Source organism: Callithrix jacchus, chromosome 12 (assembly GCF_049354715.1).
Source record: "Callithrix jacchus isolate 240 chromosome 12, calJac240_pri, whole genome shotgun sequence".
Lineage (NCBI taxonomy): Eukaryota > Metazoa > Chordata > Mammalia > Primates > Cebidae > Callithrix > Callithrix jacchus.
The window spans coordinates 2,758,175-2,781,139 of NC_133513.1; the positions used below are offsets into that span (position 1 = coordinate 2,758,175).

The window sequence follows — 22,965 nt, forward strand, 5'->3', positions numbered from 1 at the left end:
TTTCTTCATTTTTCAGCTATGCGCAGATCTGTTGGCTTCCTGCTGTGAAAGATGGCAACACACACTTTTATCTTCCTCCCCAGCCAGTTCTCAGCGAAATAAACATGCAGGGTTGAGGCCCTTCCCAGGGAGCCTCGAAATGTGGCTGCCGGGTGGCCTCTGCTGCCGTCAGGGACTGCCTTTGCATCTTCATGTTCCCTGCTTTCCCAGTGGCCGTCCTGCCTCCCACTTGAGGCCTCTCCAGCTTCCTCTGGAGCATCCCCTCTGGAGGCTCCTCTTTGCCCATGGTGCTCGTGGCTATGGTCCTGGGCAGGTCTCCTGACGCCAGTGGGTTTGTTTTGGGGGTTGGATTCTGTAGTGCCCTGGCCCCTTCTTCCTTCTTGTTTGTTTTCTCCGTGTTTTTGTCCAGCACATCTTTCTGTAGCTTCTTGAGAAAACGGGTGCCCGGAAGATAAACTTGAGACCGTGTTGGTTTGGACTGTGAGTGTGGATAGTTTTCTGGTAAGATTTTGAAGGCATTGCTCATCTTCCAGAGCTGGAGTTGCTACCATGAAGTTGAAGCTTTCTGACTTGGTTTCTTTGTGATCAGCCTGGGCAACATAGTGAAACCCTGTTTCTAGAATAAAAATGAAAATAAGGAAGAATAGACAAGGTCTTGCCGTGTTGCCCAGGCTGTAGTGCACTGGCTATTCACAGGTGCAACCATAGCCCACGATAGCCCCAGACTCCTGGGCTCATGTGATTGTCCCATCTCAGCCTCCCAAAGTTCTGGGATTGCAGCTTTGAGCCACCACATCCAGCCAAGGATGGAAACCTTTTGTTTTCCATTTTCTTTTATTTCGAGACATTGTCTTGCTCTGTCAGCCGGGCTGGAGTGCAGTGTTGTGATCACAGCTCACTACAGTCTTGACCTCCCAGACCTCCCAGCTCAAACAGTCCTTCCGCCTCAGCCTCCTGAGCAGCAGAGACCACAGGCACATGCCCCATGCCTAGATAATTTGTGGAGACAGGGGTTTTACTCAGTTGCCCAGACTGGTCTTGAACTCCTGGGCTTAAGCAGTCCTCCCACCTTAGCTTTCCAGAGTGCTGGGATTACAGGTGTGAGCCACTTGCACCCCACCTGTTTTCCATTTTCTGTCATCTTAGATCTTAGAGGCCAGGGGCTAGAGGAAGCAGAGGTGAATGTCATCACGCATCTTTTTCTAACCGTCTTCCCACTCACCCCTTGTAGAAAAGCACTGAGCTCTTAGGTATGTTACCACTTCAGCATCGCCTCCCTTCTCATTTCAGACAGTCTGCAGCTGGTGACATGAAAGGCCAGTCACGGCCAGCTGGAGCATCTCCTTGAGGCCTTCCATGCCTAGGATGGGGTGCAGCCTGCAGCTGGCTGTCACAGCTTCGTGTCAGAAATACCCTTTAAAATCTAATGTCTCCTTCATGGATACCCTTCAGTATCAGAAAAGCCCAGTCTGCAGTTAACGTGTAGTTAGAGTTTACAAAAAGAGGCATAGTGTGCCGTATATGTGTCTGTCCACGTGTAAATATATATAACGTAACATTTAATCTGCTGTTTTGCCCCAAACGGGCCACAAGAGTCTAAAGCACAAAATAACCATGGTGATTGCCTTCCCACAGTTCTCAGCCCTTTTCACTGCACTGTTGGTGCAATGGTGGGTCCTGCGGCAGCTGTTACAGCCCCCGGGCCTGCTGCGTTACTAACCCCTCAGCCCTGTTCCTCCCCGTCTGCGAGATGGAAGGGGCTTTCTCCAGTCAGCCGTGTGTGCAGGGACAGGGCTCCGGGAAGAGCAGACTCCATCAGGACAGGAGCAAGGGCTCAAAGCAGGCGGGCTCCCACGGCCCTGGGTGGGAGGCCTCAGGGACCCCCGTACCTCCTGGCTCACCGACCGGGCTTGACCTACTGTACTGCCCTTTGGGGCAGATCAGGCTTTTTCCACAGCTCCCTCTTGGGGTGGGAGAGAGTCCTCCCAAGTGAGGGTGGGGTGTAGCTGGAGAGTCCCTCTTTCTGGGGGATTTAAATAATTGAGGTCGCCATGTGTGGTGACTGCACACTGGGTGCCTGGGGATGGCCATGCCTCCCATCCCTGAGTCAGCCCCAGGAGTGCCTGCGCCTCTAGGACAGCTGAGACTGCTGACAGGCCCCAGGCTGCAGCCTCTCCTCAGGATGGGCTCTGGGACGCAGCGTCCTGCCTGGAGTGGCTCATGTCTGGGGGCAAGGTTGTGGGTGTTGAAGAGCCGCGACTGGCCAAGAGCATGATGTGTGTCGGCAGCAGCTTTTGAGAAGCTGATGAAATCCGCAGAGTCCCAGAGGGGCGCTCCTGTGTCCCAGCTGGTGCACGTTCACAGGGCTCGTGGTCTCCAGGGGTGAAGATACCCTTCTTTTTTCCGTCTCAGAGCATTTATGGGGAAAAAAATGGAAATGTTCAAGCTCAGTGGGTACTGAAAAGCAAATCGAATTTCATACACTTGATAGACATTTTCAGGGCAAAAACATTAACATTTTATTGAATTCTTCCTCTGCTGTGTTTCTAGCCAAGCTGTTTGTGTGCTTGACCTTGGTTAAACCTCAGATTGCCTCTAGATCCCCATTTCATAGGCAGGGAAGGCTCAGAGAGGGTCAGTGCTTTCTCAGGGTCACACGGCTCAGTACTGAGGCTCCCAGGATGTATTAAGGACTCAACACGCCATTTTGCTGTTGGCACTTGTGTGCAGATGTTCATTTTCTGTACTCCCAGCAAGTTAGGGTTGATGCACATTCACTGCAGCTAATCTGGCCATGTGGTCATGAGCACCCGCTTACTGCACACCTGAGTTCGCTGCGCACCTGAGTTCACACTTGTTGGAGCAGCTTCTGCCCCAGGGCCACAGCCTATGGGCCTTTGGGTTCACACAGGACCACAGGGCTGAGGGTCCCCGAGCCTGGCCTGGGTAGTACCTGGCATGGCCTACAGGGCTGCGGGTGCATCCACAGGAGCCTTCCTGGACTTGGTTGGACCAGGTTCCCAGTGTGTCCTTGAGGGTGACACTGAGTGAGACTTCTGGGATCCACACCTTTCTTAGGACCCTCACCAATCCTGCCACAGAGAGCACCTGTGAAAGAACAAGACCAAGAATGTGCATGTGGGAGGTGTATGCAGGTCTAGGTCCTGACTGATATCTCACGAGCCTCTGGTAGAGACGAGATTGTTCATGTCTCCCCGACGAAGGGCATCATGTTTTATTGTACCTGAGTACAAAGTCCTCTCTGCTATTCACTGGCTGGGACTGAGGTGTTCTGTCAGGCTCCAAAGAGCGCCAGGAGGACTCTGAGACCACGGAGCATGGGCTGCTAGCTCCCAGCCCCTGGTACAGATGTCTGGCCTGGGACCCCCACTGTATGTAGTGCTTTAATTGGGAGGAGAACACCGCCCAGGAGAGGGGGAGGACCTGTCCCCAACAATGCTCCTGCCTGCTTTTCAGATTGACATGGAAGTGCTCCTGCTGATGGAGCTTGTCCTGTGGTTTTTCCCTTTCTTCCCTCTGCTGTTGTGTCTTTTCCATAGATACCTGCACCAGTCAGGGGCCCTGACCATGGAGGCCCTGGAGGACCCTTCGCCCGAGCTTGTGGAGAGCCCAGAGGAGGACATTGCTGACAAGGTAGGCACTGAAGGGCTGGGTAGGTGGCAAGTGGGGGATTTATAACACACCACGCCTGAGGGCTTCTGCAGATACCCAGGACAGCACAGCTGGAGGTGACCTCGTGTCATCCGGGGCTCCCCAGACCCTCCGTCCAGCACCAATGCTGTGGCACGTTTCCCAGGGGATCTTGTGGCTGTGTGAAAAGAAGGAGCCATCCTATTTGCGGGAAGGGCCAGCTCAGAACAGTGGACCGGGCAGTGACAGTGAGAGTCCTTGGGTATCCCGCCCCGCACTGTGTCTGAGTCAGGTCCAGGGACACCCCAGACATTCAGTCCACCAGGCCGGTGGAGACAGTATCGGAGGCATTCGCAATCTGGGAGAAGAGGGCTGGCCCTGCGGTGACTGCAGAGCCAACACCTGAGGAATGGGCTTCTCCTGGGGACTGAATGCAATGATTGACAGCAGCCAGGGCAGGGCAGCCTTGCCCTACTCAAGAGCTGCTTTTCGGCTGGGTGCGGTGGCTCACACCTGTAATCCTAGCACTTGGGGAGGCTAAGGCGGGCGGATTACTTGAGGTCAGGAATTTGAGACCAGCCTGGCCAACATGGTGAAACCTCGTCTCTACTACTGAAAATACAAGTTAGCTGGGCGTGGTGCGCACCTGTAGTCCCAGCTACTCTGTAGGCTGAGGCAGGAGAATCACTCGAACCTGGGAGGTGGAGGTTGCAGTGAGCTGAGATTGTGTCATTGCACCCCAGCCTGGGCGACAGAGCAAGACTCCTTCTCAAAAAAAGAAAAAAAAAGACCTGTTTTTCAAGGACCAGTCTGACCTTCAGGAGAAGGGGGGGTAAAGAAGCACCCACCCCATGTCCTCTGGCAACCCCTCCACTCCTCCTGTGCCCCCCTCACCTTCTCCTCTACCCTCTCACCTCCTCCTGTACCCCTGCCTCCTCCAACACCCCACCTCCCCCTGTACCCCCTCACTTCCCCCTGTACCCCTTCACCTCCCGCTGTACCCCCTCACCTCCCCCTGTACCCCCTCACCTCCCCCTGTACCCCCTCACCACCCCCTGTACCCCTTCACCTCCCCCTGTACCCCCTCACCTCCCCCTGTACCCCTTCACCTCCCCCTGTACCCCCTCACCTCCCCTGTACCCCCTCACCTCCCTCTGTACCCCTCACCTCCTCCTGTACCCCCTCACCTCCTGCATCCACTCACCTCCTCCTGTACCCCCTCACCTCCTCCTGTACCCTCTCACCTCCCCCTGTACCCCCTCACCTCCCCTATACCCCCTCACCTCCCCCTGCACCCCCTCACCTCCTCTTGCATCCCCTCACCTCCTCCTGCATCCCCTCACCTCCTCCTGTACCCCCTCACCTCCTCCTGTACCCTCTCACCTCCCCCGTACCCCTTCACCTCCCCCTGTACCCCTTCACCTCCCCCTGTACCCCCTCACCTCCCCCTGTACCCCTCACCTCCTCCTGTACCCCCTCAACTCCTCCTGCATCCCCTCACCTCCTGCTGAACCACCACCTCCTCCTGTACCCCCTCACCTCCTCCTGTACCCCCTCACCTCCTCCTGCAGCTCAGTTCCTCTTGGATCCCTGCTTCCTCCTCCCTACAACGTCTGTAGCATCTCAAGTCTGCTGACCCAGCCTGAGTCCTCTGCTCACTTCAGTCCTCCTTCTACCTCTGCAGGTGTCTGAATCTCATCTTCCTGTGAACTCTCTGAGGGAGGGAGGGACTAAGACAGGAGTCTCTCTATACCTTGCATCCATGGGCCCCTGGGCTGCCTCTGAGCTACATCTGGTTGAGCAGAGATCCCACCTGTGTGTAGGGGGCTGAGTCTTGCTGCCCACGAGCCAGCCAGTCCAAAAGCACCCCTGGGCCCCTACGCCTTAGAGCTGCTGCAATATGTGCATTTTTGGCATCGAGATGACAGTGCTCCCCGAGCCCCTGACCCCATTAGGAGCTACACCTTCGTGGGTTTATGGGACAGGCTCCAAGGATAAGTTGGACCCAACTCTAGCCTAGTTGGGTGGCTCTGATTCTGTGCTGAGAAAATCCCTGGGGGGCCTCCCAGGTAGTTCTGCTTCCTGCTACCTGACCCTGAAACCTGGTCTCATTGCCAAGGTCGTCTTCCTGGAAAGGCGCGTGCTGGAGCTGGAAAAGGACACAGCTGCCACCGGCGAGCAGCACAGCCGCCTGAGGCAGGAGAACCTGCAGCTGGTGCACAGGTGAGCCTGGACCAGGAGACCCAGGCCTCTGCATGGTGCCTCCTGTGCCCACCTATCAGCCCCCATTTAGTTCTCTACCTCACACAGTAGGGGTTTGGTTACCCATCCATCCCAGTGTGGGAGCCGGCTCAGGGGGTGGTGCCAGGTGGTCACCTGAGGCTACCCAGTGGGCTGCAGGCAGGCTACCTGAGGCTCTGACAGATGCTCTTGAGGGGAGGTGTCCATGGAACCCTAGACACACATAGGGCCCCAGAGGGAGGCACTGAGACCTGGCCCCCACAGGAGGAACTGACTGAATGCACAAGGGCGCGGTACGCAGCCTCACCAGCAGGCCGGGAGTGCAGCTCTCCCACCAGGCTGGTCCACGTGGGGTTTGCCTGTCCGGGAAGAAAGCAGGTGAGAAAAGTTGCTCAGCAGCAGAGCAAAATGAGCAGAGACTGCTGAATATGTGACACAATGAGCAGCCCAATCTCAGGTGGGCAGGATTGCTAGGGTGGAAGTGTGGTGTGACGGCCGTGTTTGCAGAGGGAGAGTGGGAGCTGCTTACCCCGCTCCTGTCTGCAGACTTTTCTTAGAATACCTTGTAATTCTCAGCGTTTTTCAAACCAGGCACGCCATATCTCATAACTGATTGGCAGTACTGTTTCTTGTGCAGAGTAAGATTAGCTTGTGTCAGGAGTCAGCCACCCAGACTCTGCCACCTGCAGCTGGGCACTGTGGGGGCACAAGCAGCCCCTTGGGGGCAGAGGAGTCAGCCGGGAGGCCTGAGAGGCACCTGCGGAATCTGCAGAAGAGCTTCTTCCTATGAGCCTCTGTCCCTGCCCAGCCACCTGGGCACATCCTGGCTCCTGCACATATTCTCAGCTCAGCCTCAGTGTCTTCATCACCACTGAGCAGGTCGATTTAGGGCTCTGAGCAGCCTGGACACAGGCCTGCGCGCAGGTGTGTTGGCAGCAGGGCATTTGCGGTATCCCCAAAGCCCCCAAGCCCTCACCCTGCGTGGTACTAACATTCCTGACCCATCCTTCAGCTTCAGATCAGTCTGCCTTGCGAACGCTGAGAACTGGAATGCCTCATGGGATTGTGGCATACCTTGCACATTGCTTTAATTTTAACCAAGTAAAGCGTGTTCTCTTGTGAAGTGTAGACCCTGGGCGTGGTGGCTGCCTTTTCTCCAGGTTCTCAGCAGAGGAGGGCCTGCCACCAGCATCTGCTGCACAGTGGGGAGAGGCACGCTGGAAGAGGCTGAGCTCCAGTAGTGTGTTACATGGATGCTGTACCTCCAAAGACCACTGGCTCCTCCTTGCCAAGGAGGATCCAGAGGGGTCACCGGATGCACTTGTTTTGTTTTAAGAGACAAGGTCTCGCTCTTGCTCAGGAAGAGTGCTGACTACAGCCTCTACCTCCCAGGCTCAAGCGACCCACCTGCTTCAGCCTTCCATGTGGCTGGGACTACAGGTATGCACCACCGCTCCAGCTGTTTTATTTTATTTTATCTGAGATGGAGTCTGGCTCTGTCGCCCAGGCTCGAGTGCAGTGGCATGATCTCGGTTCACTACAACCTCCGCCTCCCAGGTTCCAGCGATTCTCCTGCCTTAGTCTCACCAGTAGCTGGGACTACAGGTGTGAGCCACCATGCCCAGCTAATTTTTGTTTTTAGTAGAGATGGGGTTTCACCATATTGGCCAGGCCTATCTTGAACTCCTGACCTCGTGATCCGCCCACCTCAGCCTCCCAAAGTGCTGCCATTGCAGGCATGAGCCACCACTGTGCTTGGCCTAATTTCTAAATTTTTTGTAGAGATGAGGTCTCATCATGTTACCCATTCTGGTCTCAAACGCCTGGCTTCAAGCGATCCTCCCACCTTTGTCCCCCAAAGTGCTGAGATCAGGGGCATGAGCCACTGTGTCCTGCCTAGATGCCCTTCTCAAGCTGACTGTCAAGGTTTCATTTGAGTCTGAAGTATGTTCGTCAGTTTTCCGTGTGTGTGGTGTGAAGTCCACACTCCTGCCTTGCTCCGCCCACTGCTCGTCCACGTCGGCATCCACAGCCACAGCCACAGCCACAGCCCTGGCCACGTTCAGTTCCTGTGGTACTCACCTGTGCTGTCCTAAACAACACGTTTCCCATTTTCAGTGTCATCTGACACTGCTACTGAAGAGCTTTCTGCTCTCTAGCCCTGCCGCACAGCCGTCATCCTAAGAATTCAAGTGCATTCTCCCGTGTTGGGTTCTGTATTTTCTGGGTTGTACGTTTTCTTGTGTTTTGCCGACTCATTTTCTGAGGACATCACTGATAGTTGCCTGGAAAAGGGAGCCCAGGAGCCAGATGCTCTGAGAATTGCTTGTCTGGAAGTGCTTATTCCTCGCACCCCGTTCCAATCCATAGTGTAGCTGGGCGTAAAATTCTAGGTCAGAAATAGGATTCCCTGAGAATTTGAGGACCTCTGACCCCATGCCTGGTGCTGCTGAGTCTTGCTGTTCTCCATGACTTCTGTTTCCCACCCTAGATACTTGGGTGAGGATCTCATATTATTTGCAGTGCTGTGCACTTGGTTTTTAGCTTTTTTTCTTTTTTTTTTTTTTTGAGACGGAATCTTGCTGTGTCGCTCAGGCTGTTGTGCAATGGCACAATCTCTGCTCACTGCAACCTTTGCCTCCTGGGTTCAAGCGATTCTCCTGCCTCAGCCTCTCAAGTGGCTGGGATTACAGACGTGTGCTACCACACCCTGCTAATTTTTGTCATTTTTGTAGAGACGGGGTTTCACCGTATTGTCCAGGATGATCTTGAATTCCCGACCTCAAGTGATCTGCCCGCCTTGGCCTCCCAAAGTGCTGGGATTATAGGCGTGAGTCACTACACCGGGCCTAGGTTTTCAGCCTTTAAATCTGGAAAATGCACCCTTCTGCTTTGGGAGGACTTCTAAAGTTACTTCACGGGCCGTCTCTCCCTCGCTCATCTGTCTGAACAGCTGCTAGTCACACAGTGGGCCTTCTGGTTATATCTACTTTTTTAAACTTCCCTCATCTCTAACTTTGTCTTTTCTTTTTTAAAATCCTCAGTTTTTTCCTTCAATTCTTTTTTTTTTTTTTTTGAGGTGGAGTTTCAGTCTTGTTGCCCAGGTGGGAATACAATGGTGGGATCTCGGCCCACCGCAGCCTCCACCTCCTGGGTTCAAGTGATTCTCCTGCCTCAGTCTCCCAAGTAGCTGGGATTATAGGCACACGCCACCACACACAGCTAATTTTGTATTTTTAGTAGAGACAGGGTTTCTCCATGAGGTCTCGAACTCTGGACCTCAGGTGATCCCCCCGCCTCAGTCTCCCAAAGTGCTGGGGTTACAGGCATGAGCTGTTGCTCCCGGCTCTCCTTCAACTCTTAATCCGATTGTTTTTTCTTTCTTTCTTTTCTTTTTTTTTTTTTTTTGAGACGTAGGCTCACTCTGTTGAGAGTCTGAAGTTGAGCGCCACGATGTCAGCTCATTGCAACCTCTGCCTCCTGGGTTCAAATGATTCTCGTACCTCAGCCTCCCGAATAGCTGGGACTGCAGGCACCCGCCACCACACCGGGCTAATTTTTGTATTTTTACTAGAGACGGGGGTTTCACCATATTGGCCTGGCTTGTCTCAAACTCCTGATCTCAGGTGATCTACCCACTTCAGCCTCCCAAAGTGCTTGGATTATAGCTGTGAGCCTGGCATCTTAATCGGATTTTTAGATTGCTCTCCCTATGCTTTCAATTCCTGGGAGCTTCTTCCTTATTTGTGTCTTGTGTAGCAGGCTGCCCTGACGCTGCAGCTGTGGCTCTCCGCTCTCGGAGGGTGCTGGCTTGTGCTGGCTTTAGGGCCTTTGCCTGCTGTCTCCCGTGTGATGTGTCTCCCTGGGGTACTCGCCTGGTGTTTGCTTTGGCCACTTCTTGTTGAAAGCTTTCCTGTTGTGTCTGGTGATCTGTGGCCATCTGTTCGCTGGCATGTGTGAGGCACCACAGGATAAGAGGGTCTGTGTGAGGCAGGGGCTGCAGGCATGGGCTGTGCTGTGTCAGTGGGTGGGGCCTGCGCCCTTACAGTTCAGTCCTGTCTCCTGTGGATGGTTGTGATGATCTAGGGAAGGCCAGGGTCTCCCAGCCCTGTGGGAATGTTCCCTTTTCCCTGTGGTCTAGCCAACACCTGCCCTGCCTCTGCTCTGAGGTGACCTGGATGGGACTGATCTCTCTACCCACTTCCCCAGCTTCTATATAGGAGACTGGGAGCAGAGTGGGCTCCCCTCCAGCTGTGGTACCTCACAGCCTTTGGGGCCTGGATGTGCCCAGAAGCCACAACCAGACTCAGCCTGTCTCCGATGTGGACCCAGCAACTCAGGAAGCCTCCCGAGCACCATTGACATGTGTTACGAGCTGAGTTTTCTGCAGCTGAAGCCCAGACATCCCCAGCACACTCGGTTCCTCAGTGGTCAACTGCCATAGGCCACGTGTTTGATCACTCACTCACTCCCTGGAAATGCTGTGGTCCTTGGGCCCTGTGCCTTCATGCTCCCTGCTGAGGCCTCCTGCGTCTGGGCTCAGAGTGCACTCATTGTATGTAGTGGCTGCCGGTGGAACAGCTGCTAGCTTCAATATAAAGTGCCTCAGAGGCAGTCACTTGGTGGGCTCAGGCCCTCTGGGTGCTGTGGTCCACAGGCCACAAGCCAGCAGTGCCTGTGGGTATCAGCTGGGCTGGGGTGCAGTGGACACTGTTCTAGTCATCCCAGGTGCCTTTAGTTTGGGAGGTGTGGCCATCTGGGGTGTGGTCCCTGCTTCAGAACTGCCTTGACCAGAGTTTGGGAATGCCCTTCCCATCCCCTCTTCCAGGCCGGGGCAGGTTCTCTGGAGGTCCTGATATAGCTTCTGGGCAGGGGTGGAGCCACTGCACACCCTGCCTGGAGACAGCTCAACTCCTGCCTTTGTCTTTCAAGAGCAAATGCCCTGGAGGAGCAGCTGAAGGAACAGGAGCTGAGAGCCTGCGAGATGGTCCTGGAAGAGACCCGGAGACAGAAGGAGCTCCTATGCAAGATGGAGAGGGAGAAGAGCATCGAGATCGAGAACCTGCAAGCCAGGTAGGTGAGGTTCCCAACAGCCCACTCACCCCAGAACCTGCAGGCCAGGTAGGCGAGGTTTCCAAAACCCCACTCACCCCAGAACCTGCAGGCCAGGTAGGCGAGGTTTCCAAAACCCCACTCACCCCAGAACCTGCAGGCCAGGTAGGTGAGGTTTCCAAAAGCCCCACTCACCCCAGAACCTGCAGGCCAGGTAGGTGAGGTTTCCAAAAGCCCCACTCACCCCAGAACCTGCAGGCCAGGTAGGTGAGGTTTCCAAAAGCCCCACTCACCCCAGAACCTGCAGGCCAGGTAGGCGAGGTTTCCGACAGCCCGCTCACCTCAGAAAGCTGCAGGCCAGGTAGGCGAGGTTTCCGACAGCCCGCTCACCTCAGAAAGCTGCAGGCCAGGTAGGTGAGGTTTCCGACAGCCCGCTCACCCCAGAAAGCTGCAGTGGCTAGGAATAACCTTAATTTTAGAAAAAGGGAAAAAGGTATGTAGAGAAAACCTTACAACTCTCCCAAAGGCCACAAGAGATCAGTTCAAATACTGACCCTATGTGGGTATCAGTTTCTCTAAATTTATGTCGAATCAATGTAGTCAGTCTTTTTAAAATACCAATCTTTTTTAAAGAGTATTTGATAAAATTACTTTTACATTCATCTGGAGACATAGCCTTGGATGAGTCAGAAAAAGGAAAACAGAGAGGAAGGGGATTAATGATACTATTATAAAGGAGGCTGGGTGTGGTGGCTCACAGTTTTAATCCCAGCACTTTGGGAGGCTGATGCAGGCTGATCACTTGAGGTCAGGAGTTCAAGACCGTCCTGGCCAACATGGTGAAACCTTGTATCTACTAAAAATAAAAATTAAGGCTGGTCGAGGTGTCTCATGCCTATAATCCCAGCACTTTGGGAGGCGGGTGGATCACAAGGTCAAGAGATCGGGACCATCCTGGCCAACAGCTGGGCATGGTGGCTCTCGGCTGTAGTCCCAGCTACTGGAGGGGCTGAGGCAGGAGAATCGTTTGAACCCAGAAGGCAGAGATAGCAGAGAGCCAAGATCAGGTCACTACACTCCAGCCTGGTGACTGAGCGAGATGCCATCTAAAAAATAATAATAAAAATAATAAATTTTTTAAAAATACGATTAGCTAGGCAAGGTGGCACATGCCTATAATCTTAGCTACTCAGAAGGCTGAGGCATGAGAGTGGCTTAAACCTAGAGGCAGAAGTTGCAGTGTGCTGAGATCGCACCACTCTAGCCTAAATGACACAGCGAGATTCCATCTCCAAAAAAATTTTTAATTAATTTAAATATATATATGTGTATATATAATGAAGATTTTAAAAATTATTGCTATTTTTTGAGTTGAAGTCTTGCTCTGTTGCCCACGCCGGAATGCAGTGGCACAGTCTCAGCTCATTACAACTTTTGTCTCCCGGGTTCAACCTGCTCTCCTGCCTGAAACTGGGACTACAGGTTCGTGCTACTGCACCCGGCTTTTTCCTGTGTTTTTAGCAGAGATGGGGTTTCACCATGTTGGCTAGGCTGGCCTTGAATTCCTGACCTCAGGTGATCCGCCTGCCTCGGCCTCCCAACGTGCTGGGATTATAAAAATAATTTTGGCGTGAGCCATCACACCTGGCCAAAATAATTTTCATTTTTTAAGAGTCTTGCTTTGTCATCTAGGCTGGAGTGCACTGGTGCTACCTCTGCTCACCGCAACCTCTGCTTCCCAGGTTCAAGTGATTCTCCTGCCTCAACCTCCTGAGTAGCTGGGATTATATAGGTGCCCAGCACCGACCCAGCTAATTTTTGTATTTTTCAGTAGAGGTAGGGTTTCACCATGTTGGCCAGACTGGTCTCAAACTGCTGACCTTGTGATCCACCCACCTTGGCCCCCAAAGTGCTGAGATTACAGGCATGAGCCACCATGCCCAGCCAAAAATTATTATTTTTTTGAGACAGAGTCTTGTTCCGTCGCCAGGCACCAGGCTGGAGTGCAGTGACGCAATCTTGGCTCACTGCAACCTCTGCCTCCCGGGTTCAAGCAATTACGCCTCAGCCTCCCAGGTAGCTAGGACTACAGGTGTACACCACCATGCCCAGCTAATTTTTGTATTTTTAGTAGAGACGGGGTTTCACCATGTTGGTCAGGATGGTCTCCATCTCCTGACCTTGTGATCTGCCCGCCTCGGCCTCCCAAAGGGCTGGGATTACAGGCGTGAGCTGGGATTACAGTGCCCAGCCAGAAATTGTTACTTTTAATAGAGAAGGGGGTCTTGCTGTGTTGGCCAGGCTGGTCTTGAACTTCTGCACTCAAGCAGTCCTCCCACCTTGGCCTCCCAAAGTGCTGGGATTACAGGCATGAGCCACTGTGCCTGGCCAAGGCACTGAATTAAAGTAGCACAGTACTCCTTCAGGGTGCCTCCAGAAGTCCACATCTAGGACCTGATGCTGTGGATACCTGGTGTGTGTTTACAAATACACTTGCAAGGGATGTTCTTCATTTTCTATCAAAGTATCAGATAACTTAAAGTGTCTGTAGTCGGAGGAATCTAGAGTTGTCTCTCCTGAGCATGATGCTGCACTCCCAAGGGCTCCTTGTGTGCCTGGGTAGTGAGTGGAGGAAGCTGTTTTATACAGTTGTTTGTTTGGAGATAGGATCTTGCTCTGTGCCCCCGGCTGGAGTGCAGTGTCCCTATCATGGCTCACTGCAGCCTTGAACTCCTGCGCTCAAGCGATCCTCCTGCCTCGACCTCCTGAGTTGCTGGGCTACAAGTATGCTCTGTGACACCTGGCTAACGTTTAATTTTTGGTAGAGATGAGGTCTCGCTGTGTTGCCCAGGCTGGAACTCTTGAACTCTTAGCTTAAAGCGACTCTCCCACCTCGGCCTCTTGTTGTTGCTGTTTTCCTCTTCATACTCTCAGCCTCTTCAAGTGCTGGGATTGTGGGCATGAGCCGCCTCACACGGCTTTTTTAAACTGAGAGTGTACTACTTTTAGATTTAGAAATACAGTAGCTTTCAATATTCCTGAAAGAGGATTTCAGGTTCTTTTGCTTGTGTTCCTTCCAGCTCTTAAAGCTAAGAAGTTCATATTTGCCTTATCTAAGAAGAGCTCTTAGGCATTTTCAAAAGTGGGTAGCAGGAAGGGGCCTGCACTCAAAGAGCTGTGTGGGGTCCCCTCTGTGCCTGCCATTGCAGTGGGGCACCGTCTTCTGGGGAGCAAGGTCAGGGCAGCCAGGAAAAAGTGTTCTGCCCTGGTCTTGGCACAGTGCAGTCGAGTGGGCTGGAAATTGAGGTACGTTTCTTGTCTGTGAGCACCAGGGAGCACCTCCCATGGGACCTTTCAGCGGCACAGCCTTGTGGACAAGCTGCCCTCTCTGTCTGCTCTGGTGTGGAGGGGCACAAGAGAGGGGTCTCATGTGGCCCTCAGGGAGCAAGCAGGGCTGCATGTTGCTGCCTCTGTGAGCAAGCCGGCTGCCTGCCCCATGCCCTTGGGGTCAGTGCCACCATCTTCTGGACCTTGTCAGCCTCCTGTAGCTTCATGGGGTAGCCACCAGGAACCTTGTGGTTCTCAGGGCTGCTCAGGCCCTCAGAGGCCCCTGCAGCCCCAGGTCAGCAAACTGCGGTCAGCCCAGCACAGGGGCCTCTGGCATCTTGGGAACTGTCCACAGCTTAGCCTCTGCCCATCTGGTGTATAGGAAGACTGTGGTCAGTGCAATGACACTTTGTCAGTCCAGGGTCCTTCAGGAGCAGAGGATCTGAAGGCAGGATCCCACAGCACCTACCTCGGAACCCCCTAGGAGCAGCAGGGGTGGCTGTCTATACAATTGCAGTGCCAAGAAAACAGCTGCATTTTGGGAGTGGGGCCTCAGTAGAGCAAGAGTTAAAGCTGAAAGGGCATAGAGAAGACTGAGGGGTCGCAGGGGCCGGAACTTTGGACATCCTTGTGGAGGGATGGGGAAGGAAAAATGTGTGTCATCAGCAGGATGGGGCTGTGCGAAAGTCACAGGCAGAGATCTGAATCTCAGGACACCGGGCCCAGGAGAGGTTCTAGGAAAGGCTAGGTACCTCTGGGAGTAGAGCCCGCAGAAAGTATGGGAGCACCTGGCAGCCTGCAGAGAGCTGGAGTGAAGGCTGATGGTGCCACAGTGGCAGCAAACACGGAGCCCAGGGCTTGATGTGCAGCTTATGGCATCTGCTATACCTCCGGCACTGGGGGCATGAGCCATTATCAGAGACAGAGTGACCTGCGTGAACGTGGCCCTTATATGCCCTGCTGTACCCCCAGCGTTGGGGGACGTGGCCCATCGTCACAGACACAGAGTGACCTGGGTGAGCATGGCCCTGGTGTGCCCTGTTGTACCCCTTGGCGTTGGGGTATGTGCCCTGTCAGAGACACAGAGTGACCTGGGTGAGCGTGGCCCTGGTGTGCCCTGCTGTACCCCTGGCGTTGGGGTACGTGTCCTGTCAGAGACACAGAGTGACCTGGGTGAACGTGGCGTTGGTGTGTGGTGCTTTCTAGCAGCGTGTGAGCCAGGGAAGCCCAGAGAAGCCTTCACTTGTGCCATGTAGCGCAGCTCGTCCTTCCGGAAAACATAGGCAGACTCCCCTGAGCCTGATAATGAAAGGAGAGAAGGCAGAAAGACCAACCCCAACGCTGGGCAGACCTGAGTGTGTGTGACGGACGGCAAGAGGCTGGGACAAGGAGGAAAGAAAGAGGGCTCAGGCCTCCGGCGGGCACAGCTGCTGTGCGTGACACTGCCAGCTGTTTATTTTCTTCTCTTTGTTTTATTTGTAGTTTTGAAATTCGATAGAATTAAAACATAATTTGCTTTTATAATTATGAACAAAAATGCAAGTGTTACTTTGGAAGGAGAAAATAGCTGTAGGTAGAGCCATGTGGACTCTAGGGCTAGAGGTGGACAATGGAACTTAGTATGTTGCACGCAGCAAGACAACAGGAAAGGCAGATGGCAGAGGTGTAGCCCCGAAAGCACACACACATCAGCAGCCGCACAACCCAGAAGAACCAGAACATGAAGGCTCAGCAGTGGGGACCGTGGAGGCTGGGTAAAGGCGAGGCTCACCACCGGGGTCCCCGCCCTCAAAGAGGAGTCTGGACCGCAGGGCACCAGCACACACCAGAGTGGCACCACGGAGCCACCGTGTCCTCCTGACCAACGCCTGTGGCCAAGGGTCTGACCGGCCCCAGATGAGTCCTGGAGGCGCTCCTGTCCCAGGCACCCCATGGCCTTCCTGGTGGTGCAGAGGCTGGCAGTGCTCTTGGGAAGGGTTGCATCTGCCTTGCTCCTCATCTCAATTGTCAGGCAAGAGCAGGTCCCCCCCTGTGTTGAGGACACCTGAAGCCCTTCCCGCCCAGCCCTGTGCTGCCCCTGGGTTTCCATCTGACACCAAATTCTGGGTGTGGGTGGAGGCTGGGTTGAATTAGAAGGGACAGCAGGGTGACAGGATGGTGAGGACAGCTGGATCATGGAGAATATCCACGGCTCCTTGGAGAAGTGGCCAGTTCTGAGACTGGGACAGGGAACATGCAGGCTGAGCCAGCAGCAACTTACGGTACCTGCAAATGAGGAGGGGCCTCCACTAAAGCCCTATGAGCACAGACACTGAGGGTATGTGAGAGGGACGGGCCAGCTGAAGGGGCTGCAAATGAGGAGGGGCCTACACTAAAGCCCTATGAGCACAGACACTGAGGGTATGTGAGAGGGACGGGCCAGCTGAAGGGGCTGCAAATGAGGAGGGGCCTACACTAAAAAGCCCTATGAGCACAGACACTGAGGGTATGTGAGAGGGACGGGCCAGCTGAAGGGGCTGCAAATGAGGAGGGGCCTACACTAAAAAGCCCTATGAGCACAGACACTGAGGGTATGTGAGAGGGACGGGCCAGCTGAAGGGGCTGCAAATGAGGAGGGGCCTCCACTAAAGCCCTATGAGCACAGACACTGAGGGTATGTGAGAGGGACGGGCCAGCTGAAGGGGCTGCAAATGAGGAGGGGCCTACACTAAAGCCCTATGAGCACAGACACTGAGGGTATGTGAAAGGGACGGGCCAGCTGAAGGGGCTGCCAAATGCCAAAGCTGGGACAGTTTAAACAACAAACTGATAGTAATAGCATTGGATTACAATCCAAAACAAAGTGTGTGAGTCCACAGTGACACAGAAAATGATTATTAATAAACAGAAGAAGCCGGCTGCAGTGCCGCACGCCTGTAGTCCCAACACTTCGGGAGGCCTGAGATCAGGAGTTTGAGACCAGCCGGGTCAACGTGGTGAAACTCCATCTCTACCAAAATACAAAAATTACCTGGGCGTGGTGGCGTGTGCCTGTAGTCCAGCTACTTGGGAGGCTGAGGCAGGAGAATCACTTGAACCAGGGAGTCGGAGGTTGCGGCGAGCTGAGATTGCACCACTGCACTCCAGCCTGGGTGACAGACCGAGACTCTGTCTCAAAAAAAAAAAAGTATATAAAAACTAGGCAGGCATGGTGGCCAAATTCTGGGTGTAGGTGCAGGTTGGGTTGAATTAGAAGGGATGGCAGGATAACAGGATGGTGCTTTGTAGTCCCAGCTACTCGGGAGGCTGAGGCAGGAGAATCGCTTCAGCCCAGGAGGCTGAGGTTAGGGTGAGGCGAGGTCCCACCACTGCACTCCAGCCTGGGTGAAAAAAAATAATAGTTAAAAAGAAAAACACGGATTATGGAAAAGCTCTGCCCTGGAGCACTTGGGCAGGCGTGTAAGGACTGCCCCTGCTCATCTGGGGGCATCTGTGGGCCATAGGGCAGCCCCAGTAGGGTTTTCCTGAGACATGGGGCACCCTGGCCCAGCAGAGGCACAAGTCCTGGAGTGAGTTTCAGCTTCATTGTTGTATCCCAGGCTGCAGCAGCTGGACGAGGAGAACAGTGAGCTCCGATCCTGCACACCCTGTCTGAAGGCCAACATTGAGCGCCTGGAGGAGGTGAGTGCCTCGAGCTGTGACCAGCAGGGCCAGGCTGTGCCCTTCCCGTGGGCACCGAGGTTGCCCTGGGCTCTGTCCTGAGCAAGGTGACAACCCCTGGGCTGCGCTGTGCTGTGTGTGAGGGAACAGGGCCATCTCAGGACCCAGGCTGCTGGAAGACACTGGGCTATGCTCTGTCTGCAGCTCCCCCAGGGACTCAAGATCCACAGGGCCCAGAGGTTCACTCCTAGATGGACCAAGGGGTCTGAATCTGGGAAATGTCCTCCAAGGGGAAGATGTCAGCAAACCACTCGTGCCTGCCCCTGCAGATGTGGAGGCAGAGGCTGCACATGGGGCTCCCACAGCCCAGCTGGTCACTGCGAGGCCTCCCTCCCCCAGCTCACCAGGTGTCCTCTGGGAAGCCCCAAAACCAGAGGGCATTCTCAGAACACTTGGGCCCAACTGGAGCTCCCCACAGTCACTGAGTCAGGTTCTGTCCACACAAAGGTCCTTCCTGTCCCTCATGAAAAATAGTCCTTGTGGCCTGTGTGTGCGCCTCCCCCCAGAGGCAGGGTGCGTTGATCTCCACTGAGAGGCAGGAAAGCTGAGACCCAACCCCGTCATGCTCCAAGCATGGGGGCCACCATGTTGCTGTTGGGAGATGGAGAGATGGGAGGGACAGAAGGCCAGGGCAAGGTGCATGTGCACGTGGACGGGCAACCCTCATCCAGGACAGGTGTCCACCCCTGCAGGAGAAGCAGAAGCTGTTGGATGAGATAGAGTCGCTGACGCTTCGGCTCAACGAAGAGCAGGAGAACAAGAGGAGGATGGGGGACAGGCTGAGTCATGAGAGGCACCAGTTCCAGAGGGACAAGGAGGCCACCCAGGAGGTGAGCTAGTGTCCCAGCCCCATGCCCAGCACTGGGCATCCCCCCAACCCATGGGGAGCCTTGTTGGACGCCAGCTCTTGGCTGTGCCGCTCTGGGCATAGCTGCTGGTGTGTGTGGTCTTCTGAGAGGCGGTGGCCAGATCAACCCCAAGGTTCTACAGCCAAGTGATGGCTGACGGTGGCCGATGGAAGCCTAGGCCCCCCGGCTCACCCCGCCTTTGCCTGCAGCTGATCGAGGACCTCCGCAAGCAGCTGGAGCACCTGCAGCTCCTCAAGCTGGAGGCCGAGCAGCGGCGGGGCCGTAGCAGCAGCATGGGCCTGCAGGAGTACCACAGCCGCGCCCGGGAGAGTGAGCTGGAGCAGGAGGTCCGCAGGCTGAAGCAGGTAGGCAGGCCCGGGCCTCCGTCCCTCGCAGTCCTGCAGAAGCTTCCAGAAGGCTGGTTGGGAAGGGGTGGGACGTGGAGGGCCAGCATCTGAGCTGGAGGCCATGTTCCCTGGCCAGTCCTTGTCCCTGCTCAGCCACCAGCAGGGGCCACAGCCCCATAGTGATGTTGCTGTGCCCTCCCAGGACAACCGCAACCTGAAAGAGCAAAACGAGGAGCTGAACGGGCAGATCATTACACTCAGCATCCAGGGCGCCAAGAGCCTCTTCTCCACAGCCTTCTCTGAGTCCCTGGCTGCAGAGATCAGCTCCGTCTCCCGAGATGAGGTAACACATCCCCCGCCTGCACCCTGCGGCCTGGGGTCTGTGGTCTGTGCGCTGTCTGTGGTTACACATGGTGGCCTGTGGCCTGCTCGCCCTGCAGCTCATGGAGGCAATTCAGAAGCAGGAGGAGATCAACTTCCGCCTGCAGGACTACATTGACAGGATCATCGTGGCCATCATGGAGACCAACCCGTCCATCCTGGAGGTCAAGTAGAGGCAGGAAGGCCCGCCTGGGCTGGATTCCGGACTCCAACACCCGGGAGTGGCCCCGTCACACCATGAGGAGCCAGGACCAACAGGTCCCACGGCCGACAGAGCTCAGAGCGTGCAGGGAGCCCTCGTGCAGCTGGGCTGGGGCCACTAAAGACAGGCTGCTGAAGGGGCAGAGGGTGGTAGAGAGGAGAGAGAGAAAGGGAAGTCCCTGGGCCCCGGGCCCACAGAGGGTGAGGGGTGTGGCAGGGCCACCCATCAGTCAGTGCTGACCTTCTCCGTCCTAGATCAGCCTGGCCGTGAACGCCTACACCTTGGTTCAGCGGGATGGGCTGGAGAGCCTCTCTGTGCAGAGGTGTGGGGTGAGCCCTGCCATGGCCTCCTTGTGGTGGGCTCTCTTCCCACATGCAGCCTTATCAGGAAGAAAGGAAGAAAACAGGTCCCTCCAGGGGTGCTGCTGCCTACACCACCCACACAAGTACCGTGGTGCCGTGTCGCCCATGCTGGGCTGCTTCTGATGGCCAGTGGGCTCCCGGACCCTCACCTCAGACATGGGGATGCAGGAAGGACGGGCGGGCAAGGCTGGTGCATCCCCCAGCTCTCCCTGCCCTGCTCAGGCCATTGCCCAGCCAGACATGGTCAGCTCAGTCCAGCTCCGGGCCCTGGGGCCTCCAGGCCATGCGGCCAATCCCTTGGCCCAGTCCTCACTGCAGTAGCCCTTGGGGGCTCCAACCGCCTGTGGGGGCCGGGCAGGAGCCACTGGGGCCCTCCACTCTGACGTCGGGACCCGAGAGTCCGGCTGCGTAGAGCTCTCTCCCTGGGCAGGGTGGATGCTGCAGGCCCCTCTGGCTCCCCCGTGCAGGTGCTGCTTCTCCACAGGTGCTGGCCTGACCTGACCTAAAGGCCACACCCTCTCCACGCACTTCCCAGGCCAGAGTCCAAACATCAGGAACCCTGTCTCCTGGGTGTCTAACTTAGAAATCATTGTTCTTCCCGAGGGTGCATTTTGCAGGAGAGAGACGGCAGGGAAGGCTCACAGCAGAGCAGGAGTGGGCCTACCGGGGCCGGCACTCCCAGGCGCAGTGGCGTCATCCTGCAAGGCTGTGGGCCTGCCCCTGAGGCCCCAGCATTCCCTGGTGGGCCAAGACCCCATCACCAAGACTGGCCGCCAGCTGTGTGTGTGCGTGTGCTCATGTGCACGTGGTGCACACGTGTGTGGCCCCGCATCCACCGCCTTCCACACTAGGATGTCAGAGGTCGCCTCCTATTGTACATTTGGGGAAAGCCTTGGGTGTAAATCAGTGTAAACTTGGAAGAGATTTTTCTATCATGTAGAGTAGGTATTTTTTATAGATTGAAGGTTGATCAATTTTTTAATACTTTCAAGAGAGAAAACTATCTGTGTATACACATGAAATATATATATATATATATATATGTATAATATATAAATACTGGCACCCTGCCTCTCTGTGCCCGGGTCCGGCCCTGGTGACATGGCTTGTGTCCTGTTTCTGCTGGCCACTCAGCAGTGCTGTAACTGTAAACATGGACTCCCAGGAGACAGTGTGGGAAACACGCCGAGCACCAACTGCACATGCTCCTGCTTTAATTCCCCTGCCTGGATGCAGGAGGGCAGGGGCCACCACAGATTAAAGCTGTTACTGCACACACACAGGCCGGCTCCTTCCTCCAGGGGGCCCACAGGGCGGGGTGGAGTCTCCTGGGCCGGGCTGAGCTTCCCTCAAGGCATCCCAGGCCAGCAGTTGTCTGAGCTCAGACTGCAGGAGACCTCCCTGGCTCTGCAGCTTGGTCAAACCAGGACTCTTCCGAGGCCCCAGGACTGCCCCTCAGCAGAGCCTGGCAGCTTTCTGGGCAGGTTCTGGACCCTAATGAGCTACTGAGACAGCATCGAGGATAGTCCAGGCAAAGGGGGCAGCACAGGGCTGTGGGCATCATGGCTCTGGGTCACAGCGTCCCTGCCCCTGGGGACACACGTTGTATGTCGGGAGAGGTGGCAGCATGTCCCTGGGATGAAGAGAAGTGGGGGGTGGGGCACAGAGGCTCACGCCATAATCTCAGCACTTTGGGAGGCCAAGGCAGGAGGACTGCTTGAACCCAGGAGTTTTAAGACTAGCCTGGGCAACATAACAAGGCCCCATCTCTTAAAAAAATTTTTTAAATTAGCCAGGCAAGGTAGTGCCCACCTGTACTCCCAGTTCTGAGGGAGGCTGAGGTGGGAGAACTGCTTGAGCCCAGGAGGTGGAGGTTGCAGTGAGCTGTGATTGCACCACTGCACTCCAACCTGGGCAACAGGGCAAGATACCCTGTTTCAGAAAAAAACATTTAAAAGGATAGTGATGTGCAGGGTGGTGGGAGAACTCACCCAGAGTGGGCTCCTGAGGTCATGGGGGCAGCCAGACAGGCAGCTTGGGAGAACTTAGTGCTACTGTAGCCACAAAGAATGGCCTGGGGAAGTGGCCCCATCTGATCCGGAGTTCCCCCCCAAAGCGTAGGCCTTGAAACCTGGACCAGTTGGCCGGGCATCCAGGAAGTGGACTCTTCATCTGCTGCTCTCCCGCCCCAACCCAAGCTGCCCGCCTGCCCATCACACTCAGATACAGAAACCAAGGCCCAGGGGGGCTGAAGACCCAAGTCTGCCAGTCCCCTCAGGTCAGTTGCTGTCCACGGGCTAGTGACCGGAGGAGGACTGAGTGTGGCCTACAGCAAGGAGTCCTTGAGCCCTCCGTGCGGATGCAGCAGAATGGCTCCAGGTCACGGGGCCAAGGAGTCTTGGTTACTTAATGATTAGAACTGAGGACATGGGAGGTGCAAAGGCCAAGTTCCCGCTCCCAGGAAAAGGGCCTGCCCTCCCACCTGCCCAGGGGTCTCTGTGTGGTGCCAGCAGGGTCCACCTCTGCCTAAAGGGAGAAGCTGGAGGTGGGGGGAGGGACTCACTTCGTGCTGCAAGGCCACAGCCAGGCAGGGGAGGGGGGCAATGTCCTCCTGATACCCCACTGTGGTCAAGGAGCACCTCGGCCTCATTTCCACTAGATTTTAAACATGGGCCCTGTCCACAGTCCACCTGGCCCCACCAGCAAACGGTGCTGTCACCGTGCTAGCCCACCGGGGTCTCCAGTCCAAAGGATGAAGTGGAAACAGACTCCCGAAGGGCTGCCAGAGACGCTGTGGGTGACTGAGAGCAGGGTGTGGTGGCCCGTGTGCAGGTGTGCTTCCCGGTGGACGTGCG

At 55.4% G+C, this 22,965-nt stretch overlaps 1 protein-coding gene across 4 annotated transcripts in view; it reads left to right on the plus strand.

The window, feature by feature from the left end:
* Window positions 1–21,390, plus strand: part of RAB11FIP3 (RAB11 family interacting protein 3) — a 98,254-nt gene extending 76,864 nt beyond the window's left edge. For all 4 annotated transcript variants that reach the window (XM_035266336.3, XM_035266334.3, XM_035266337.3 and 1 more), the window contains 8 exons: window positions 3,561–3,654; window positions 5,771–5,874; window positions 10,825–10,965; window positions 17,850–17,931; window positions 18,663–18,800; window positions 19,028–19,183; window positions 19,368–19,508; window positions 19,606–21,390. In XM_035266336.3, the coding sequence (XP_035122227.2) occupies window positions 3,561–3,654; window positions 5,771–5,874; window positions 10,825–10,965; window positions 17,850–17,931; window positions 18,663–18,800; window positions 19,028–19,183; window positions 19,368–19,508; window positions 19,606–19,719 (970 nt within the window). In that variant the 3' untranslated portion in view covers window positions 19,720–21,390. The remainder of the gene's footprint in view (window positions 1–3,560; window positions 3,655–5,770; window positions 5,875–10,824; window positions 10,966–17,849; window positions 17,932–18,662; window positions 18,801–19,027; window positions 19,184–19,367; window positions 19,509–19,605) is intronic.
* Window positions 21,391–22,965: the final 1,575 nt, after the last annotated feature.